General features: G+C 34.5%; 1 protein-coding gene across 1 annotated transcript; it reads left to right on the plus strand.

The window, feature by feature from the left end:
• The first annotated feature begins 10,835 nt into the window (after positions 1-10,835).
• LOC128203551 (heat shock 70 kDa protein 12A-like) lies at positions 10,836-21,333 on the plus strand. The gene is made up of 7 exons (XM_052905008.1): positions 10,836-10,929; positions 12,338-12,503; positions 14,500-14,651; positions 14,958-15,179; positions 15,553-15,700; positions 17,839-17,973; positions 18,565-21,333. Exons 2-7 carry the CDS (start codon positions 12,359-12,361, stop codon positions 19,479-19,481), a joined length of 1,719 nt encoding a protein of 572 aa, XP_052760968.1. The 5' UTR covers positions 10,836-10,929; positions 12,338-12,358; the 3' UTR covers positions 19,482-21,333.
• Positions 21,334-22,496: the final 1,163 nt, after the last annotated feature.

The following is a 22,496-nucleotide window of genomic DNA, read 5'->3' on the forward strand; positions in this document are numbered from 1 at the left end:
AAGGTAATAATTTTCATATAAGTGGTAGCTGTATTCTAAAACAGAAAGGCTCTATCGATGGAACTCGCAATTATTTTAAGGACGCAGCTTTTTAAGCGTACAATACATTTTACAACTCCGCAAAGGCTACTCTTTTTGAGACAACTAACAAAGTAACATATCAAGACTGCACATGTTTCACTTCTTATTACATGACAAAATGACTGACAGTAAATGATACTTATTATAAAGGCTAAATGTATTATTCATGTCGTGTATACTGATCAGAATGACTATTGATGTATATAAAAAAATGCGGCTTACTGTCAGCGGGAAACGGGGTATTTATACTTGACGGTGAATAACTTCTCTTTTCGTAGTGTCAACAAACTATACCACGTTGCACACAATTCACACGTTTCGCATATTTCACACAATGTGATTTCGCATGTTAAATTTAAAATCAACGTCTGCTTCCAGCCCCTGTTGAGCAGTAGCGCCGGTCTGCGTAGAAGATAGTGGGATGGGAATTTCTACAAGTCAATAAAAATGAAATGACATGTGTTACTTGGTTGAATGTCATGAATGCGTATCTCTGCCATGTTAATCGCACATTTATCAGGTGTAGATTTAGACCACCCGGCCGAGCCAGTGCCCTACGGAAAGCGCCATGTTGCGGGTGAATTATGATCTCCCAATTACATCTAAAAAAACCTCCAAAAGGTGAAAGTTGGGAAACTTCAAGCAATCTAGCACGGAACAGACTTTGGTCATCAACAGTCAAACCCTTTCGATTTTATTTTAAGAATGGAACGTGTACGAGACTTGGGCGTTTATAACTGCGAACGGCTAGCGAGCGCCAGCGTCCAGCCTTTTGTATCTTGTCTGCCGGAATACAATTTAAGGCGGCTTAGGCAGGGCTTGTTACCGGTGAGCCATCGAATCGGCAAAACAAGAGGCCCCCAATATTTAGGGCGCATGTTCATGTACAAGGAACCCGATTGGAAAAATCTGGTTATTAGATCGGTTGATACCAATACGTTCGTGGTCGCTCAAGCCGAATAACGTAGCATAAGGATTTACGAATCTTGTTCCAGGGCGATGTCATTTATTGAAATAATTTTATCGAATGAATTGCCATTGGTTACAGCCAGCTTCCCAACCCTAAAAACCCGAAGATATTATAAGCAGACCAGATTCGTATTCTCAAATATGCATACGGTTGGTAAATTTGCATCATTTGGAACCACACAAATTGGAGATATTCTAAACTTTCACATTGGAGGCGTTTTTAAGGGAACGGCCACACGTTCTTATGCTATTTCAGTGTTTATTATGTTCTTGATGATGTCTGAATGTGATCCTGCTGACTTAAGATAAATAAACCGAATGGCCGTGAGTGATCCTGCATATTATAATTGAAATCTATGTGAAAAAAAAATAAAAAAAATTGGCATCTACGCGGTTCGGGTAACGTGAAAAAGATTGTTCAAGGTCGGGAATAACTATTGGTGAATGAGCTAGGTGTCACTGGTGCCTGAATGCTGGGGCACCGGGGTTGAGCGGTAGGAAGACCCGGGGTGAGGCAAATCTCGGTGACCCTGATTGTCAGTGACTTGTGGGTGGCTGTGACCGCGGGGACATGATCTGAACGTGTGCGCACTCTGGCATGCCATACATATTTGAAGGAACCAGGCAAACCTTGGCTAGGTTTTCCGCTACATAGAAATCAACGTCGGATGGGTAGCGTGGGTTGCCGGTGGCTTGGTGTGTGAGCTTGACCAAAGTAGTCGGTGCGAGCTGAGACTTGGCGCGAGATTCACCATTGTTCCGGGTGCGAGCTGCAACATGGTTGAGAGCATGCGCTGCTCTGTGAATGGCGGCGGGGCCGCTCCATTAGCTTGCGGCGGCGCCGTACCCTTGTCCCGAAATGCAACTTTGGCGGTTTAACAATAGGACGTCTTTGTAGCACCACAGTTACATAGCAACAATTCAAAAGTCATTGCGACGTTGCTTGTAAGACTGTCAACACGACAAACAATGACAGTATACTAAATCTTAATTAAATCTTAATTTATCGATTGAACTTTGATATAAGGGTAGTACTTGCGGTTCCGAAACCCAACAAAATATGTTAAAATCTGGATGCAACCTTGTAAACGGAATAAATAATATCAATAATACGATCAGATTATTTGTAAGCTACACAATTATCATTATACAAACCTTAAGAAGAAGACTTAGTTATAAAATCTATAAAATAAACCCATTTTTGGAAGAGAAAATTTTCCATTACCGTTCAAGAAAAGTATGCAGATGAAAAGAAAGAAGTTAGGGAGTAACCCATGTCGGTTACATGTCACTACTATATGGCTGTAGCTGTAACTGATTGAGGCCACGATAAATTGGGTTATGAAGAAAGGTAACCGTTCGTATATCTTGTTTTTATTTGATTTTGATTTTGTTTAAAATATTGTAATGGTTGCGCTGCTTATTTTAACTGATCGTGCTTCTGTAGGGAAGACAAAATCGAAAAGTTGAAAGTCTGTGCTTCTTTTTCATTTAATATACAATTCTTTTGCGCTCTTTAAATTTATGTGATTAAAAAGAAGTAATTCATATTCCAAGGAAAGAAAATAATTCGATGAAACGGTATAATCTATGAAAATAAATAATAACCTGTGAAATTATCGTTAGCATGGATACAGATAACGCCCGTTGCATATCTTGCATGTGGTGTACTCACCTGTTTCGCGCCATAGAAGACTTCACATTTCCATAAAAGTTCATTTTCCTCTCTTTTTTATATTGGTATTCAAAGTACCAAGCGTCATCCACACTAGTTTTAAAACACACCGCATAGTTTTGGAAAGACTGTTTATGCTTTTCGTTGGGAGTTCAAAAGAAATTCAAATACATGCATACACAATAGTATGTTTTGTTGATAATATGTTACTGCCGACATCATATGTACATCCTATTGTGATCACAAACGGTTTGATAAGATCTCAAAACCAACCCGGAGAATAGGATCAAAGTCACAGACAATCAAAGCAGTGATCATTTGCGCTTTTCTTTTCAGGCACTAGCTGGTTATTTATCACATTAGCAGTCTCTATTCATTATGATCATGTCTACATCCCCTTTGTTAAATAGTTTTCTGGAATAGTTTCTTCGTATTATTAATTGTATTTAACTAAACAAGCTACAAAAGTCTGACTTTATAACATGCTGAACAGAAACATTTAGTACACACAAAAAAACATTCAATCATTACCCCTGTTCCTGTCTCAGCAAATCAATCCGATAAAAAAGAATTCGTAGTAATAACACAAAAAAATAATGCAAAAAGTCTTATTGAAACGGTAACACTTTCCCTAACATATTCTCCATATTCTGAAAATTCATTTCAGACTTCCGTAAGAAAGGAATATATTTCATTATTGTTTTAGTGAATTTTCAGGACTCTAATGACAAATGACAGAACAGCCAATATTACTGGAAAAGAAGTGAAGAATTTAAAACATATAAAACTATTATTAAATCCAAATGATGTTAAGGAAAAACAATATATAATAACTAGGTCCAAATAATTGTCACACACGCAGCAATCCATTTTTGTCAACAATATATCTACAAATTCACCCATAAACTCCACTCCATTCAAAAAATATTATTATCATTTCCCAGAGATGCCCTGTTAACCAATTGTTACACCATGTTACACGCTGTTATAATATATCGAAAAACTCAAAATCGGGGTGTTTGATTCTTTTGAGTGTTTCATGCCTGTAACTTTGATGAGACTATACAATAGTTGCAGCATGTACGAAAATATACGAGATAGTATATATATTTTGTTGCACCCTGTTACGCTTGTAACGTGTTACAATAACAGAACCCACCACACACCGGATTGGTTGGGCTTTTATTGACAATAACGCCCTGTTAAAATAAAAATAAATGTTGTATAACAGAAATATCATGAAAAATACAGAGAAAAGCTCAGAAGTCAAAAATAATCCTAATTGATGGGCACCAGGCAAGGGCCCAACCGACAATGAACTATAGACTCACACATTTTAACATTACATACACAAATTAAAACACCAAAAAAACCTAAAAAGTTCGACTGGGGTTACTATCCACTAATTTTTGATGGAAGAGTCAACGGAATAGTTATGGTCCATTTTTATTGTACATGAGTTAAACACAATAAAACACATATGTTCATGTTATTATGTTTTTCAAAATGGAAATAGTGTACCATTTCTGTATCTAGGTGCCATGTAGGCTATTCTTCATTCCAGAACTCTTGTTTTTCTTCAGAATACTAAGCAAAGATTTACACCAACATAATCTATGAGATGATGCCCTTTTAAAATGAATAGAAGATTTTGAATCATAACATACGGGTAAATAAGTCGATATTAAGATGTTCGTGATATTGTCTCTACCTATTCTAGTGAATAACGTTGACTTTAAACTATCGAAGTAATAAAACGGCCATGATTTTTAATTTGATCGATGAAAAGTTATTTTTTCTAGTTGGTAAGTGCCAAGATAGGAAATAGACGTCCCTCGATAACCTTAAAGATATCCATATATAATGGTCTCGGTGGACATACCATGAAGACGAATAAGTAGCGACCTAGTGCAGCCGCCGCACGGTACTTGATAATGCTCTTGGAAGGGTTTATACCATCGGTTTGATTCTAGATCTGATCGATTCGTGACAAATTGTAAATGTTAAGTCCTTGCAAAATTAAATCAATCAACGGTAATCATCATCGTATTTAAAAGCTGCTAATGGCATATTTTTTTTTCAAAAATCATGTAAAATTATTACTGATCTCCGATAACACCACACTCTACATCTCACATTGCCCACTTTGAAAATTTTATGTATACTTTTGCAATAATGATATTTAGATTTTACTTGAATTATATTATATTTTTATCAAGTTTTGTTGAATAAGTATTAGTTAAAACATATTTTTTTTATATTAATAATTGCTTCTGAGTTTTTTTCCAACAAGAGATATTTTAGAGGTTAAATTGAGAATGTTTTAAAGTTGCACTTTCACAAGTTGATGTTTTGACCTTTTTGAAAATTTTTTGTCTCAGAATCAGGTCATTTTGGGATCATTGCTTTTAATTCAGTCATATTAGATAGTTCTCAATTGTTTTGTAAACTGCTGAACATTTCATTTTTCCTAAAGCACTAGTAATGCTTTTAGCCATACAAATTTCAAACGTAAATATGGAAACTGTGATCTGCTCTTTGTCAGCAGTTTTATATCTGTGGTTTCCATGCATTTTCTAAAAAATTGGCGCGTTCCAAGATGAAAAATAAAAAAGTTGTCAAAACGTTCAATCTGTGAGAGTGCAGCTCTAAGTGACAATAAACAAAGAAACAGAAAGAACCTTTTCGCTGAGAATGCTCTGGTGCCACCAGTACTGGTTTCTACCCAGGAAACAGTCATACGTGTGATTCTCTAAGCTTTTGTCACTATTGATTAAAAAGAAAAAAAAAGATACTAAAGTAACCTTTTTGCTTTCAGACATCGTATTGATTATTGTCAAAAAGTAACAAGTGTGATTCTTGGGTTATTTCAATGAACATTCAAGGGATAGAGATTTAACAAAAAATATTGTGGTTTGTTCATGTGTGTGGAGACTGTTTTGTTGAATATAATCGAACAGTTATATTTAAAGGGACCCGCTCACGTTTTACAAGGCCAGACATCGAAAAAAAGATTAGTAGTTTGCTTTGAAAAAAGAATGATTTTAAGCTTGGAATTGACAAAATTATGTTCAATTGAATTTGAATATTTGTCAGTTACTGTAAGTGTTTTTTTATTGTTATAAATAAACTATCTTGTTTTGGAAAAAAATGTTGCCAAGAAAATCTGTGAGCTGAGACCCTTTAAAAACATGATTTGTACTGGTTTATAACAAATACTCAAAGTTGGAATTTGCTGTTTTGTTAACATACGGAATGTATGAGTCGGTTCACCATTTCGTTGGAGATTTTTTTCTTTAAATAATACATGTAAATTGATAAGAAAAAATGTATGTCTGAAGAAAACTGAAAATGACCTTCCTTACTAAAAGAATGCACTTTTAACATTGAAATATATGGAAACATGATTTTTAATAGTTGCATTTGTAATGACAAGAACATATTTTAATCCTTAAGTTTTTGTGAAAATAGTCTGTCAGAGTACTAGTCTTACTTCTTCGTCTGGTACAGTGTGTAATATTTGAATACTTGTCTTAGGACATCATTTTGTTAGAACACAAGGCTTTATAAGTTAATATCATGCTTTACTTCATCAAATATATTCATTATCGATGTTTGACATTCAATATGTAGAACTCACTGTTATAATTCATCCATCACCATTAATTCACTTGGATTTCAGGAACGCTATATATTTACTATATGTTGTCTAAATGGTGTACATGTACCTTGACTGAAATTACACAAATAAATTACAAAGATTGAACGTGCTCTTGTTCTTATATCTGATTGTGAATGAGTTGTTATCCCCCCTGAAGTGTTACGCCCCTGACATGGCTGATCCATGGTGACATACTTGACTGTCAATCCAGGGGTGGCAGGTTCGATTCCCCGCCGCACCACTAAAATTCTAATCGTCCTCTAAGAAGAACGTTGAATGGGATTCCCATGTAACAGTCAAATACACTGGTGAACGTTAATGAACCAGGGTAGCCCTTACCAGGGTTACGTTCTGTATGGGCATTATGCTAAAAGAATATGACGAACAATCTGGTCGGGGCACTCGCCGAAAGGGCCTTGATCGAGTGCGAGTATAATAAACAAAATGTCCCTGAAGGAATGCTTATAATCGACAGTGATCGTGTGTCCGTCCGTAACTATTGTGTCTCAGCTGTAACTTGCATGCGCTTAATTATATTAAATTTTAACAAACCTCGCAGAAAATGAACAAAAGCATGGGAAGGTGGGTCGCGGATTACATCGTAATATTGGGCTCAAAATGCAAGGTCACACTTAGTTGTCAGTTATTGCTACATTGGCAAAGTAAAAGTGTCTTAAAATGTCCAGTAAAACTACAGAAATTCCTTCAAAATTAATTTTATGGCATATTTGATAGTTTTTTTTTTCTGTTTAAAAAGAGATATAACTACACATTATGCCTTAGAATTGAATTTGAAGGAGAATAACCACAACATTTATCAAGGCAAAAGAGGCCAACGTTGGTTTGCTGCATTTATGGACAGAAGGCAGATATCGGAAGTATTCCGTGATGAATTTTAACCTTCGTGATAATTTATTACACTGTATGCGCTTTTATACCGGTTCTGTACGATAGGACAAATACACACCCGTCCTTTAATATTGTACTGAAGAATAAAAAACATTTTATTTATGAGGTACATTTTTATGTGTAAATCAAATGTCCACACTATCTAAATGGGAGGTGATCGGTTTGGTTGCAACCAAATAATGTTTGCGATTTGCGTGCCTTTGGTATGACATGAGACTTAAATTCCGGAAATGCATATTACTTCCATTTAAAAACTACATCGGTATTAATTATATTTTCCTGTCTAACAAGGTTATCTGGACGACCCAGGAGGCTTAAATCAGGAAGTGTCTTGCATACTAATTTGACTGCGACATGTCCGGGCACGTGTTATGAATGGATCAAGAACATTTAAGCAGCATACCGCGCACATTATTTACACGTAATGGCTGTGTAATACCTCTTGGTTGAGATCGAGCGCCTTTTTGCAAGTAAACAAGTAAAAGTTAAAACACGTTAAGTAAGCTTCCGGTTCGTGTGAAGTGTGTGTGCTATACTCGTGTGAGTCATATTAATTAAAATGTAATTGTTATTTGTTAGGTTTTTGATGGTTTCGTCTCAATAAAACAAATGAACTTTAACCCTATTCACACGGCAAAAATCAGTCGATTTTGTTGGGTCTCTGTACTTTGAATGTTATCGGGCTCATTAAAAACAAAGCAGATTGTTTACAAGATTATAAAGAACACTATAACTTTTTATGGTCGCCGCATTTTAAACATACAACAATTGCTTTACCATGGAGCTATAGAAGTTACAGGTACGAAATCTTCCAGATACTCGACAATATACTTAAATGATATTTTAACTTTTGTTCTACGTACAGACTATGCATTTCGTATTAAACTATTTCATTCACGATCGAAAACAACGAGGCTCGAAAAGGCGTCCGCTGGTTCGAGGGTCCTTCATTTGAAACGTTTTATCATATGATAAATATCAAAATCACAATAGAAACTCGAATTCGCTTTGTTGTAACTCACCTGTACCAGAAGTATTTTTAATTCCTTGTTACCGTTGTCTAAAACCGTCAGAGTAGCATGCCCTGGTAATATGTTCAGTGCCATAAATGTAATACCAAGGGCAGGCTACTCTGACGGTTTTAGACAATGGTTCAATCACCCCTTAATTTTTATTGGCTTTGGAGTTGACATTTAACAGGAAAATGCCCTTTCTTAGTTCCTATTCTTAGTCAGAATAATGAATTTACCCCTTTCCTAAATTCTTACCTCATCAGCGATACCTAAAGCCATTTATCGCTAATGTCATTTGACCATCTCCTTCACAGCAACAACAAACTTGTCAACGTTGTCTATCCGTCCATAATGGTGGCCATCTTTTATGCTTATTGTTACCAACTTTAAATATCTTTGTTTTTCATGATCACAATGAACAAAGCTACATCAATATCAGACAACACTTCGTAGACACGTTTTGATTGAATTGGTGATGAAATTTGGTTTCTTTATTAAATACATTTCTCTTCTAGCTTCATAACACAGTATTATATTGCCTATACTACTTCAAATTTGAATAACATTTTCATTACTCAATCATTTCAGATCAGATTTCATTTTTTTGGTAGATAAAGGTAGAAAAATTTCCAACCTGGATTATGTAGCCACCTATCTTAAGCAGCCACTTTGACCTTTTCCGAAAAGTTGCCACTTAATACATGTTTGACTGTAGTTGGTAGTAATTGGTAGACCTACATGTTTTGAGTTAAATGGTCAAGTTAAACATGTTATATAATTTACCATTTAGCCTTTTGAAGTACATGTGTACCCTCGTACATTAAACTAAAGCATAAAGCATGATTCCTCGAATATACTTTCCTTTGTTAAACCGGACAAATACTACTTTACTTATTTACTGATATTGAAATTTAAGGTTTTGTATGGTGGCATATTACTGTCGTAAGATAAACTGATAACGTTCACGTATTGTGTGTATAATATCGTGTTAACCACTGAATTTTCGCGATGATTATCTAGCTATCTAGTTAAAATTCGCGTTACCTTTTTGGTAAGATAAATATCATAAGACTAAAAACAGGCTTGAAAGTGCCCAGAACTGCCAGCTATTACCTTTTTAAGCTGTACAGCACTTACAGGTTAACTAGTTATGGTTTGCGAATTCCACTTTTATACAATCTATTTATAGATAAGTGGTAACACGAATCTTATTACGTTAACCAGTTAGTATGTTACTGATAAAGTGAAATTCGCAAACAATAACTAGATAACCAGTTACTGCTTGGAGCCAAAAGTGCGTTTTTAGACATGTAATGGTATCAAATATCATGTTTAAGAGTATGGAAGGGGTTATCCGGAAGTTGATGCATGCTGCTTTAGTGCCATTTCTCATCTTTGTTTGCAAGTGATAAGTGCCTACATGCAATTGCTGTGTGCCTATTTGTTACTCACTACCGCATCTGTCTATGTCTTATAACTTTTATTTGCTTTCAGAGTGAATTAACTGGCGGATAACACATTCCATATAAGAGTGCCCCTAATTTTAACAACGAAATGGGGACAAGGTTAGAACGTATTGTACAACCCTTAATGTCGCCGTTCCAACAGATAGATGCTCTGTGAAAAGCGTCATATAATGGACCATATATAATAAGAGTAATGCGTTCGAGCACGTTGATTAAAATTATCTAATTATAAGTGAAAAAGTATGTGTTACATATTTTGGTTTCAAAAAGGGCATCATTACTGTGACAATTCCTTTGCAAACGGGTCCGAACGCCGGCAGCATGACACAAACCTTGACAGTATGTATGTGCTGTGAAATGGTGTTCCACAACAGTTTGAGCTTGAGGTTTGCATCTATATTACATATATTATGAAAGAAATCATAAATGAACCGAATAGTTTTCGTCAGATATTCAAATTCCTTATTATGTTAAAACGTATTGCAGCAACTCTAATGTATTGTCATAGTCTTGGCATTCTCTTCTGATACATCGTTTGCACTCAAGTCATTTCTCAATATCATCTGAACTTTTTTTCCACCTAGCAGCACCTCTCTTTTTAAAAGCGCATTTTCTAATGTATATAATGTTTATAAAAATCATTGAGAAATAGTTTTAAAAAATGAAACCACTTAAAAGTAATAAATTGGACTCAAGTCAAGAAGTATTTTTTTTAAAGTATCGATCAGTCTTTTTTATTAACATAACCAAAGAGAGAATGCGCTTTAGTAAAGAGTGCAACGTATAGTTCTGCAAATTAAGTATATGCAAACAGATTTAAGTCTTTAAACAATAATATGCACTAGATGTATAAACTATATCTAAATATGGCAGTCACGATAAAGTAAAAATAAAAAATAGACTCCTTTTTTGTAAACTGAAAATAAAAATAAGCCATTTAAACGTGTTTAGTACGCTTTAAGACTACATCAAGTATAGCTTATCTATGCTTGATAATTGGTCAGGTATATCGCTATGAAAGAATGATTTCCATTGATCAAACAGTCGTTACAGATATTACATTTGGACTGGGTTATGTTCTGCTGAAGGGCGGAAGTAATATACCTTGGACAAGAGCAGTTTGTACCAAAATGCGATTTATATTTTTAAGTTGAGGTAAGTGTTCTTATGAAGTTATGTTATTGAACCAACAGTAACGTATAGGTTTTATTAAAAAAGAATCACAAGCAATCTACTTAAATCTGGTTGGTAACATTGTTATTAACAAAAAAATCTCAATCATTGAAACGAATTCAGTAACAGCGTGAACATATATGATCTTTCAAGCGCTCGATTTTTTTCATTGTAACTGTTAACTGAATACGGAGATGGTCATGCTAGTTCTGTTGTAGTAAATTTAAGAACAATTTACTTTCGTTTCTGAACAGTCTTGCAAGTTAAGGCACATCTAGTTGTTGAGCTTTTTCTGAAAACCAAACTACTTCCTTGTTTAGAAAAAGGAAATTGGAAGTGCGCATTATTTGTGTATTGTTTAGTTAGTTGTAGTTATTAAACCTCCGAATAAGGATGAAACCGGCCTAAAGTTGAGAGATTGCGTTCGACTTACAAGACTTAGACGGTGTAAAGGGACTACTCTCTTTTTGCCGTTAAAATGCGATGGAAAAAGGTTCAGCTAATGGGAACCAGAAAAGCTTGTCATTCATTGCTCTAATTAGGTGCGTGCAGGCTGGTACGAAAAATTGTAGATATTCTTGGCAGGGTCTGACCTCCGTAAACCAATTGAAATTTATATGGAAAAACCCGGGGATCATGTTTCTGTTTAGATCGTCACTTTTCACAAATATAAATTTTGGCTTATGCGTTGAAAGTGGTTCTATTTGATCGGAAATATATTTCATTACTATGCAATACAGAATGAAACAAACCTTGTTTCAACTATTGTTGCAACTGACAAGTTCACAACATATCGCTTATTTTTTACTACATATTTCAGGATAATAAAGATGTTAGTTACTCCTGTAGATCTTGTCTGTGTGTTAATTATTCAAAATTGTGACATTAACAGCAAATCAATGGTAGCTGAGCAACATATAGACAATGGCAAAGTGCTGTTCTCTTAAATCCTTAGAGTTAAAACAGACACTTAAAGTAAATTGAAATCAAATTTGAACATAGTGATGTTTTCTCTGAATTTTCTGCACAATGTAGTCATCTGACACATACAAACAGTAGCAGTTATCACGAATCGTTCAGATTTAAGTCTGTGTGTTCTTTTGCCATTTCGTTTTTCGCGCCGTTTGTCCAAAAAATATATTTGTCGTATAGTGCTGTTTCAACTGACTATAACAACAAGATCACTTTTTTATATTGTAAAACGAAATAGTTCTGTTAAACATATATATGAATGGACCAGAAAAACACAAATCTGACATATTGAAGCATTTCAATTCCGGCTTTTTGTTTGTAGCCGAATAGCATCGTGACGTTAAGGCTATACAATCCATAATCACTATAACACATGTACAAGAAATTGCAAAATATATTGTACTTTATATTTTGCCAGAAATCACTCGAACCAGAGAGAATGTCGACCTTCCTGGTAGTTGCCAGCATAGACTTTGGAACCACCTACTCGGGATGGGCCTACTCATTTCGCCATGAGTTCGAAAAAGATCCCACAATAGTCTATGCTAAAACTTGGCACGGCAACAACTTCGTCTCACAAAAAGGTATGTTCATTCTCTGCATTGGGAGTTTTAACTAATTGCCAATAAATCAAAAACTTGATAACCGTGAATTTGCTACAACTGCGCTTTCAGTTAACAAGCACACTTTCTGCTTCGGTTGTGTCTTTTAGATGTTTAATGATGGCCATGATGGCCTTAGTACAAGTAGACATAGTTACCTCACCAACCAACTGTTCAATCTTCGTACAGGGAGTGTCCTGATTAATGAATTTGAACTACTACTATTTTTATAAAAAAAACAATGAAAAATAGCACTCCTGTAGAACAAAACAATTGAAACACTCCGGGACAAGACAAGTAGCATAGAATTAAACCAAAATCCTGTCTAAAGGCACATGGTTCAAAGCCAAGCAAACTCCAAACAAGAGACCAAGCATAAAAAACATCAAACATTAAACAACTGTGACACGACTGCCTCAATATATATGCAAAAAGCTACAGAAACATGCTCAGTAGCAAAACGTTTAAACATAAACCCGGTTTAGTGGCAATGGGCAAACGCCAAAGACATAGAACACAAAGTCACGAACAAGAAACATAGAACAGCACAAAACTCTACAAACAGCACAGTGCATAATTACTATATATATATAAATAATTGGTATGTTTATCAAGAATTGTTAGGTACCGCCTTGGAAAGGTCGGTAAAATGTAAGTTTACTGGGGGTTTAAACCAGTTTATGTGCACAAACCTCACTCTTATCCCAACAATTCTTAATAAAGATAAAACACAAAAGGTAAATCTTATCAGAGTATACGTTAACTTGAGGAAACTTATCAATAAAACAAATAATAATAAAAAACGAAAAGGTAAACCCCAAGTACTTCAATGATTAGAGATCCCAACTCTATCTGCAGACGGAGGGAAACAATTTAGAGCACCTAATGCAAATACTTTTCAAAGATACGATGCACTCAACCTGTGTACCTCTTATGACTGCAGCTTAACATGCGCATAGTTTTTCTTAACTGTAAATTTCCGTTATGGAATTCCACGTCAAGGTGATTATTGCACTGACAGTCGGAAAGTTAACATCTCGAACATGACGTAATAATACAAATGGGCATTTGGAATTGTGACGGACCTGTGGTACAGATAAGACTGGGGATCCTCTATTTGCGACGCATGTGTTTACCATCACATACAGTTCTGGTTTCTAAAATTCCATAATTCTGATCTAATATTAGTTGGTTTGAATGCTCAGAAAAACTGTTTGTTTGATTACGGTTTTATGTATACAAAATAAGACTTGTTGAGGCTGGAAGTCGTCATAGCAGGCCTCATATAATAATAGAGCTCAAGTCGGTAGTAGCCGAAATGATGATGTTAAATAAAAAGTTTTGGTTAGGAAATTTGTTTAATATGATTGAAGGTCAAGTATATATTTGATGGCACATGGTTAAGGCGACATTGTTTTTAAAAAAATACAAGGTTATAGGAATGATGAACAGTGTAAGGTTCGATGTGTTTAAGGACAGTGACAAGAGTTGTTGTTTTGTTGAGCTGAATCAACGTAATTAAACTGCCGTTTATTCTCCATTATTATATCCACTTATCAATTAGCTGCCAAGTAATTTGGACTATATCAGAAAGCAAGAAAGCTTTGATGGAAATTATAAATAAAGTCTGAGCAATTTCGGTTGCATTGTTTAATGATCGCTATACTGTTAAATATTTCCGCGGCTCGGTCATGGTGAAAGTTGGGATAACTACGTTTGCACGGTTAATGAATAAATAAGAACTCAATGCGAGTGTAAACCTGTTTGTTAGCGCTAATCGTCCCATTTTCCCTACATTTATCTTAAAAAAGTTAAGATCACAAAACAAGACTTCACAAACGAGAACTTTATCTGACAACAGAACAATAAAACTATTATGCAATATCTTGTATATTCTTAAATGTTGGGGTACATTCTTCGAACGTTGGTTATGTCGAATAAAGCTACACTATTTCATTTAAAAAATCACTTTCTAAAGGACCAACCTGCGTCCTTATCAAGCCAGATGGCATAACCTTGGAAGCTTTTGGATACGAAGCAGAGACCATATACGCAGACCTAGCCGCCAAGAATGAACACAAAAAGTGGTACTACTTTCGGAGGTTCAAAATGAAGCTCTTCGACAAAGAAGTAAGTGGTGATAAAATCATCGCATATGACATGTTCATAATAAACGTCCATTGGATACAGTTGAAAATCAATAGCTAAGAGCAAATCTGCTGGTGTATTAGGTTCGTATTAACGTAAAACATAGTGTAAGGTTTGTCAACAAAAATCTGCAGTACGATATAGAGGGAGTTTTTTTTAAAGTATGTTTTCACTAAAAATATTAGCACCATAAGAAGTATTCTTGATGTTTCAATACATACGCAATCATGTATGATTACGTCTACAATAATAAGAACATATTGATCAATGTTTTTTAAATACTTGCAGACATTGACGATGTCTTTAGAGATTGAAGATGAAGACGGAAACCGACTGAAAGCAAGCAAGGTGTTTGCGCTGTCCATTCGCTATCTTAAGGAAGATTTAATAAAAACTACTTCCGACAAATTAAGTGGCGATATCACGGAGAATGACATTCATTGGGTTATCACAGTTCCAGCTATTTGGAGTGAGCCAGCCAAGAAATTCATGCGCGAGACAGCTAGAGAGGTATATTATGTCTATATAATCTACCTATATGTATGTGTGTTGTCTGAAGTTTTTATTTAGCTTTTCATTTTTTTTGTCATTGAAAACTGAGAAAAAATAAAGTATTCTTGTGCTTATTTATATATACATTTTTTCACTATCTATCTAGTCATAAAGGTAATATTTCATAATGAATTTATACTAGATATATATTGTATTCTAGAATAAACACATTTGTAATATTACCCTCATCACTGAAATAATATTCATGTGAAATTAACATAATTGTTTTACATACTATTCGTATGGTTAATGCAATACTAAACAATTTTAGATAACATGTCTCCTGTATCTATTTACACTTATGTTATAATTTCACTTTGTGTTTACTCAGGCTGGCATACCATTTGGTCAGTTGAGCATTTGCCTGGAACCGGAGGCGGCTTCCATTTATTGTCGTCATTTGCCCATGGAAAGAAGTTCTGACACTTCTGTTTCAACGTTTAAACCTGGTACAAAGTACTTGGTCTTGGATGCTGGTGGTATGTATCATAACATTTTTATTATAGAGCATAATCAAAACAAATACAAGTTGATCAACAAATGTCAAAGGGAAGTCGATTATAAATTTCGTTTGTTTTATTAATTAATATATTTGTCACATGGCATTCCTTATTTCGAATGCTATACAACAGTTATGTATATTCTTTTATTATATGCCTATCCATTTACTTTTCCATATCAAACAGTGGAAATATTGGAAAATCTGTAATACGTCACTGTCGTTTTCAAAACCCAGTCCAGCATAGCAGCAAGTGATGAATGCTTCCCTTTTTACACCGATGTCTACTAAAGTTATTTACATTATTAACTTACAATTCGAAAACATATTTTCTTTTCAGGTACGTACTAAAATTCCTCAGTAAAAAGACGCATACATATCTCCTCATTATATTACGCTAGTGTATCAATACTTAGCATTAGGTCATTTCACAAATTTAGCTTCCAACTATTTATCGACAAATGCATACAATATTCATATAAGGCGACATATGTTCCATGTGAGGCTCGCTTCCTAAACTTTTCCTAAACTCGAACTTAGACGTTTACATTATTATTTTTTTTACTGGATTTTCAACAAAATACATATATCATGATACGTTTTAGGGATTCAGATCTTTTTCAGCAATATTTATTTTTTTGTACCCTGTTCTCAAATAATATTTTTCAATAGCAGTGGGTCAAGCTGGACCACCTAAAATTGACGTCAAAAATGAGACATGTTTTTTACAATGCAAAGACAACTTTTGAATATTATAAATTACTAGTAGTTTATGCTCTTATTTGTTACTTAAAAAGATTATATTTTGATTAAGGGACACACAACTTTATTTTAAACAGATGAGAAATCATCGATTCGTTCCTATTTCAAACTTACTTCGTTTGTGCATCTTACTGAAAATACATTGTGTTGAACGTCGTACTGACTGTTTTTTTTCCTACCGATCTATTTCACTTTATTGATACACTACAACTAAAAATTGCATAACAAATCAAATAATTGTAAATGACTGTTATTTATGCGGATTAATTATTATTTACATATAAAAGCCTTTTGTAACGTATTTTAAAATTATTCTAAATAATATCATTTAGTGCTATAAAATAATGCCAAACCTGATTTCAGAAGACGTTTTGACGGCTTCAATCGATGTTTCCTTTACTTATTCTTTAATGATCTCATTTTTGACATTTTAGTGGTACATCACTAGATATCAGTGCACAAAGTAGGATTTCGTAGGTAGGATTCCATCCTAGGGCCATATTGGTTTAATTATAGTCTTATAGTTTTACTTGCAACATATCAGTGCAATTTTTAATATTTTCCTTAAGTAAAATGGAAAAGAACATTTCGGTAATAATCCTGTCCACAAATACTTTTATACGGGAAACTTTTAAAAACTTTAAAAAAAACTATATGAACTTCTTAGGCAACCCTTGGCAACTCATATAAGGTCCTATATGGTATATATGTATACATAATAAATTAACTGTTAACAACTAGTTGCAGTTGTCCCGGTGCGTTTCCATTGCGATAACAATTAATATAAATGAAATTTATTTATTTTGTAACAGCAAACACAAAATAAGGCCCGCCAAATTGATTTTGCGGTCGTCAGACTTACTGCATTTTCTTTTAGAAAATACTTCTTTGAAGCGACTTTTCCGACTTTTGTTAAACTGAATAGCCCAAACATGCCATAAAACGTTGTCTTGTGAAACCAATTTGCGCCAAATATCGCAAAAACATGCAATAATGAGTCTCTAACAGCTACTAAAAGACTAAAATGTATATGAAATAAATATTTCTATAACCTACACTTAGCGGGAAGAATAAAGTTATTGTTATTCAGGATTATCGTTCTAGATATATATTTCTTACTACTTCCGTATAAGAAAACATGGCTTTGATTTTGCCCATTGAACTTTTTGAACGAAACGGAAATATCTCCAATGTTTATAGAATTAAATCGTATGAACAAACATTTCATTTGGTGTGGCGTACTTCTAAGTCAATGTGCATTTATATTGACAAGCTCGACACTGTTTGCCTAGTATAATATCGTTGTATAGAATGAGTTTGGAACAGATCCAATTTGTTCAATGTTAACATTTACAGGTGGTACGGTGGATATTACAGTTCACAAAATCACCCAAGAGGGCAAACTGAAGGAACTTTTACAGGCATCGGGGGGCGAATGGGGTGGAACAAAGATTGACGATGCGTTTCTTGAGCTATTCAATAAAATAGCAGGTACATGTACATTTGTGATCAGTAGCATCATCATATTGTATTTCATTTTCCAAGTCATACTTAAAGGCCTATAAGTAAGCCCCCCCCCCAAAAAAAAAAAAAAAAAATAAATAAAAAAATAAATAAATAGAAAATTAAATAATAATAATAATAAATAATAACAACAACAAAAAAACAGCCGTGAATTCTACACAACCTCTGTGTATTGATCTTAATCTAATTGCCTTGTTGTCATATCAGATCTCTGATCTAAATATTCTGCTGTACAGTTTTGGAGGTTTTATTATAGAAATGGACCCTAAATGACCCTGAGCCAATAAACAAATAAACAGGAAATTGGCCCCTACTGTCACATCAGTGCAATCAGCAGGAGATGCACAGCAGAGAATTGTCATGCCAAACATTCCTTAAAATAGGCCTTTAACACCACAACCAGTGTGGGCCATGTAATAAATACTTTTGTTGATATTGCACTCGTGTTTAACAATTTCATTCACTATTTCAAATCTGATTGCTAATATGTTTTGACTAAAATACAACTAATTGACATGTTTCACTCAATGTCATATACAAAATGTACTTCGGTCGCAGGTGCTGATATAATAGAGAGACTTAAAAAGGAAAACATGGACGATTACTTAGAACTGGTGAGAAACTTCGAAGTAAAGAAACGAGATATCATTGATAAAGCTGGGATAACAGTTATTCGCATCCCGATCAGTGTGATGGAGATTGCTGAGGAGATGACCGGGAAAACATTCAAGCATTTGCTACAAGATTCGTCTTACAAAGAAAGTATTCACCAAGATAGAGACAAGTTAAAATTTGACATTTCAGTTTTAGTGACACTTTTCAGCAGCACAATAAAGGGTATCATCAGCCATGTTCAAACCCTTCTTCAGAGTATGGATCAGGACTGTCAAGCAATTCTCATGGTTGGAGGATTTTCACACTCAAAATTGTTACAAGAAAGAGTGAAGACTGCGTTTCATAAACATATCCTGATAGTTCCACCTAATGCAGGTTTGGCTGTATTGAAGGGGGCGGTTGCTTATGGTCACAATAAGAGAGCAATTGTTTCCAGAATTGCAAGATATACATTCGGACTAGAGACTTACATCAAATTTGATCCCAAAAAACATCCTGTAGAAAGAAAGTTTTTAGGCGAAGATAATAAACCATTTTTTCGTGGAGTTTTTAGTGAGCTTGTTCGAAAGGGTGAAACAGTTGAAGCGGAAAAGGGATCCGAACCAAAATGCTTTGATCCACCAAGGTCCAGTACTCACTTTATATGTAAACTCTTTTTCTCGACGGAAAACAGTCCTGAATTTGTCGACGACGAAGGTTGCAATATCGTTGGAGAGTTTGATGTACATTGTGTAGATAAGTTTGGGAAATTGGGTGGGGCGATAATAAGCCTTTTATTTGGAGGCACGGAGATTGAAGCACGCGCAGTTTTAGAGAGCTCCCTTGAAGAAGTTAAAGCAACGTTTGATCTTCCTGATTAAATACGTACAGCTAAACAACTTGAAAAAAACATAAATTTGTAAATTTACATTTTACTGACCGTTCCAAGGCGGTACCTAACAATCCTTAATAATCATACCTAGTTTTTTTATATATATTATATATGCACTGTGTTGTTTTTGGAGTTTTGTGCTTTTGTTCCATGTTTCTTTTTGTTTGTTTTTTGTTTTTGTGTTCTATGTATTTGGCGAACACCCTGTGCCATTAAAACTGGGTTCATGTTTAAACTTTTGGCTACTAAGCTTGTCTCTGTAGTTTTTCACATAATGAAATAGAATGCCGCTAAGAAGATAATGCTATTGTGAGTGTTGCACAATGAACAGCCTCAATTAAACACATATTGTTGCTATAATAGAACAGAACAGAACAGAACAGAATTTTATTACACGTACACTGTACAGTTTTTTTTGTGTTTCATATACATATTAAATAAATTACATTTATACAATGTAGTGTGAAATATTAAATCAATATTATAATTAATCTATTTTTAAGGATGAACTTGAATAGAAAACACGAATCAATCAAACTTATAGTAAAGTAGAACGCACCTTTAATGCTTCCGATATAATTGCTTAACATAAATGTTTCAGATGTATTCTTTGTATTATGAAGTTGCACAAGTTTAAACATACTAGGTCTTATTCTATATTAACCTTTGATATAAGTTTGTCTTAATTGGACATAAGGTGTACACTTAAATATAAAATGAAATTCGTCTTCTACTTCGTTCGATTCACATACTTGACAAAGACGTTATAATACAACGAAAACTATATGGACAAGCTCAGTAGCAAACATTGTGGTTAGATAATTGTTTATAGGCAAACGATTCAATGTCTTACTTGAAGTACATAAACTTTCAAATTATTCGTCTCCCGGTATGTATGTATGTATATTACATTTTGTAGGAACAAACTCTTTTTTATTATGTACTACCTTTAAGGTTCAGGTGTACTTTATATTGTTATTGTTATTATGGAAGGCCGGAGTTCACCTTTCCGGAGATAATAATTTTGCCAATATATTTCAATAGAAAAAAATATTATCCCCGGGAATTAATTCTCCGGAGATCCTAATTACAATTATCTCCGGGATTTGCACACAAGAATCCCGGAGATCATAATTATAATTATCTCCGGGATTTGCACACAAGAATCCCGGAGATCATAATTATAATTATGATCTCCGGGATTCTTGTATGAAAATCCCGGAGATCATAATTATAATTATCCCCGGAAAAAGAGTCAGAAACCCGGAAATCATAATAATAATCATCTCCGGGAATTGCAACCAAGAATTATATGAACCACTCTCGTGTGGTCTCGTGCCGAGGGAAAACCGGAGTACCTGGAGGAAGCCCACTTGTCGGGCTTGGTGGCCACAAACCTTGAACTTTTATGCGCCAAGGCCGGGAATCGAACACGAGTCGCCTTTGTGAGAACCGAGTTCGCTAACCACAGCGCTAACCGGACAGCCAAACTCAAATAGTAGTTTGGAACTCCCGTCGTTTAATGCATGTGTCATTCACTATAAATTCAATTGGGTAAGAGAAAAAACTTAAAACTCTTATTTAAGCACTTGTAGGTTGCTTATCTTACGTGTTTATTGGCACAAATTTAATCGTATTATAAATTCCAGTTATAAATTTCTTTATGACCAAATACTAACAGATGTATGATAGTGAAAACATTAAATATGTACTTCTGCTAAGGTTTGGAGAAGAACTTTTTAAGATATATTCATCTTTCGTTCTAATCCTTTTCTAGATTGTACATGTGTTTTCTGTTTTTCTTTTTGTTATGTATGTATACGCTGATGAATAAAATATGTTTAAACTAAACAAACACAAGCAGTGCAGTCATTTTAAACTCGATTAAGTGGAATTTAATATTTGTGTATATCAATTACTTGAATGCGTTAGTCGCCTCAACAAATAAATATTGTCATGCTGTTGTTGAGAGATACGATACAAATGACGATTTTAGGTACAAATATAAGAGCACAATTGCAGCTGGAACTGCACGATATACTTATGGTATGGGGATTTACAATAGCGTTGACCCACAATTGCATTTTAAAGAAGGAATTATGACAGCGAAGATTAGGCAGCATGGATGTTTTATCCACACTTGTTCAGGACGGCGATTAAGTCATTACCAAAAACATCAGAAGCAAAGGTGTTTTATCCTACAGGGCACATGACAGGTTTTACTTATCTTCTGTTGTACTTTTCTTAATACCTACAGTTTGTCGACAACAAAGGATGTCATTAAATCTACGAATTTAAACGTAATTGTATTGATAAGTCTAAAAGGGCGTGAGGTACAAAACATTTTTTCTTTCCTTGTCAGCACTGAGATTAAAATTCGGGCATTTTTAAAAAGAACACATGAAGAAGACTCGGCCAATTTCTATCTTTCTGATTCAAATTTCTGTCTTTCTGTTGTGTGGTTTAGTAATCCTCAAACCAGTTAATATATCAATATTTACTTTCGCTACTAATATTCTCATTTTGGCATACAGGGTATACATATATATTAAATATCGTCATAATTGATATATTAACTTGCATACCTTCCATTTGAGTAAATGTAGATGTGGAAAAGACAAGATTGTACAATGATGTACATTTCATAAACTAGCGCGTGAGACGTCTACTAACATGATATATGAATAATGTGTAATTTTAATTCAATGGCGACAGGGGCTCCATATATGCGATCAAGTTGAATGAAAATGGCTGTCCGAATTGCAAGAAAATCAGGTGTAAGATGAGTGACATGCAACAGGATGGTAGTTGATAAATGTGAAGCGCATAATGACAGGTGTTTGACATTAAATAAAACTGTACAAGTCAAATCATTTACATACTACCGTAAAATATCTATAATTACATTTCAATTCAAACTCTGTAAGAGCCTGATGGTTTAAAAAAGCGTAACCTCCTATATACTCGCTTAAACAATTGCAGTCTTTTTCCTGGAGGCTAGAAT

The sequence above is a fragment of the Mya arenaria genome, chromosome 9 (genome assembly GCF_026914265.1).
Source record: "Mya arenaria isolate MELC-2E11 chromosome 9, ASM2691426v1".
In the NCBI taxonomy this organism is placed as follows: Eukaryota; Metazoa; Mollusca; class Bivalvia; order Myida; family Myidae; genus Mya; species Mya arenaria.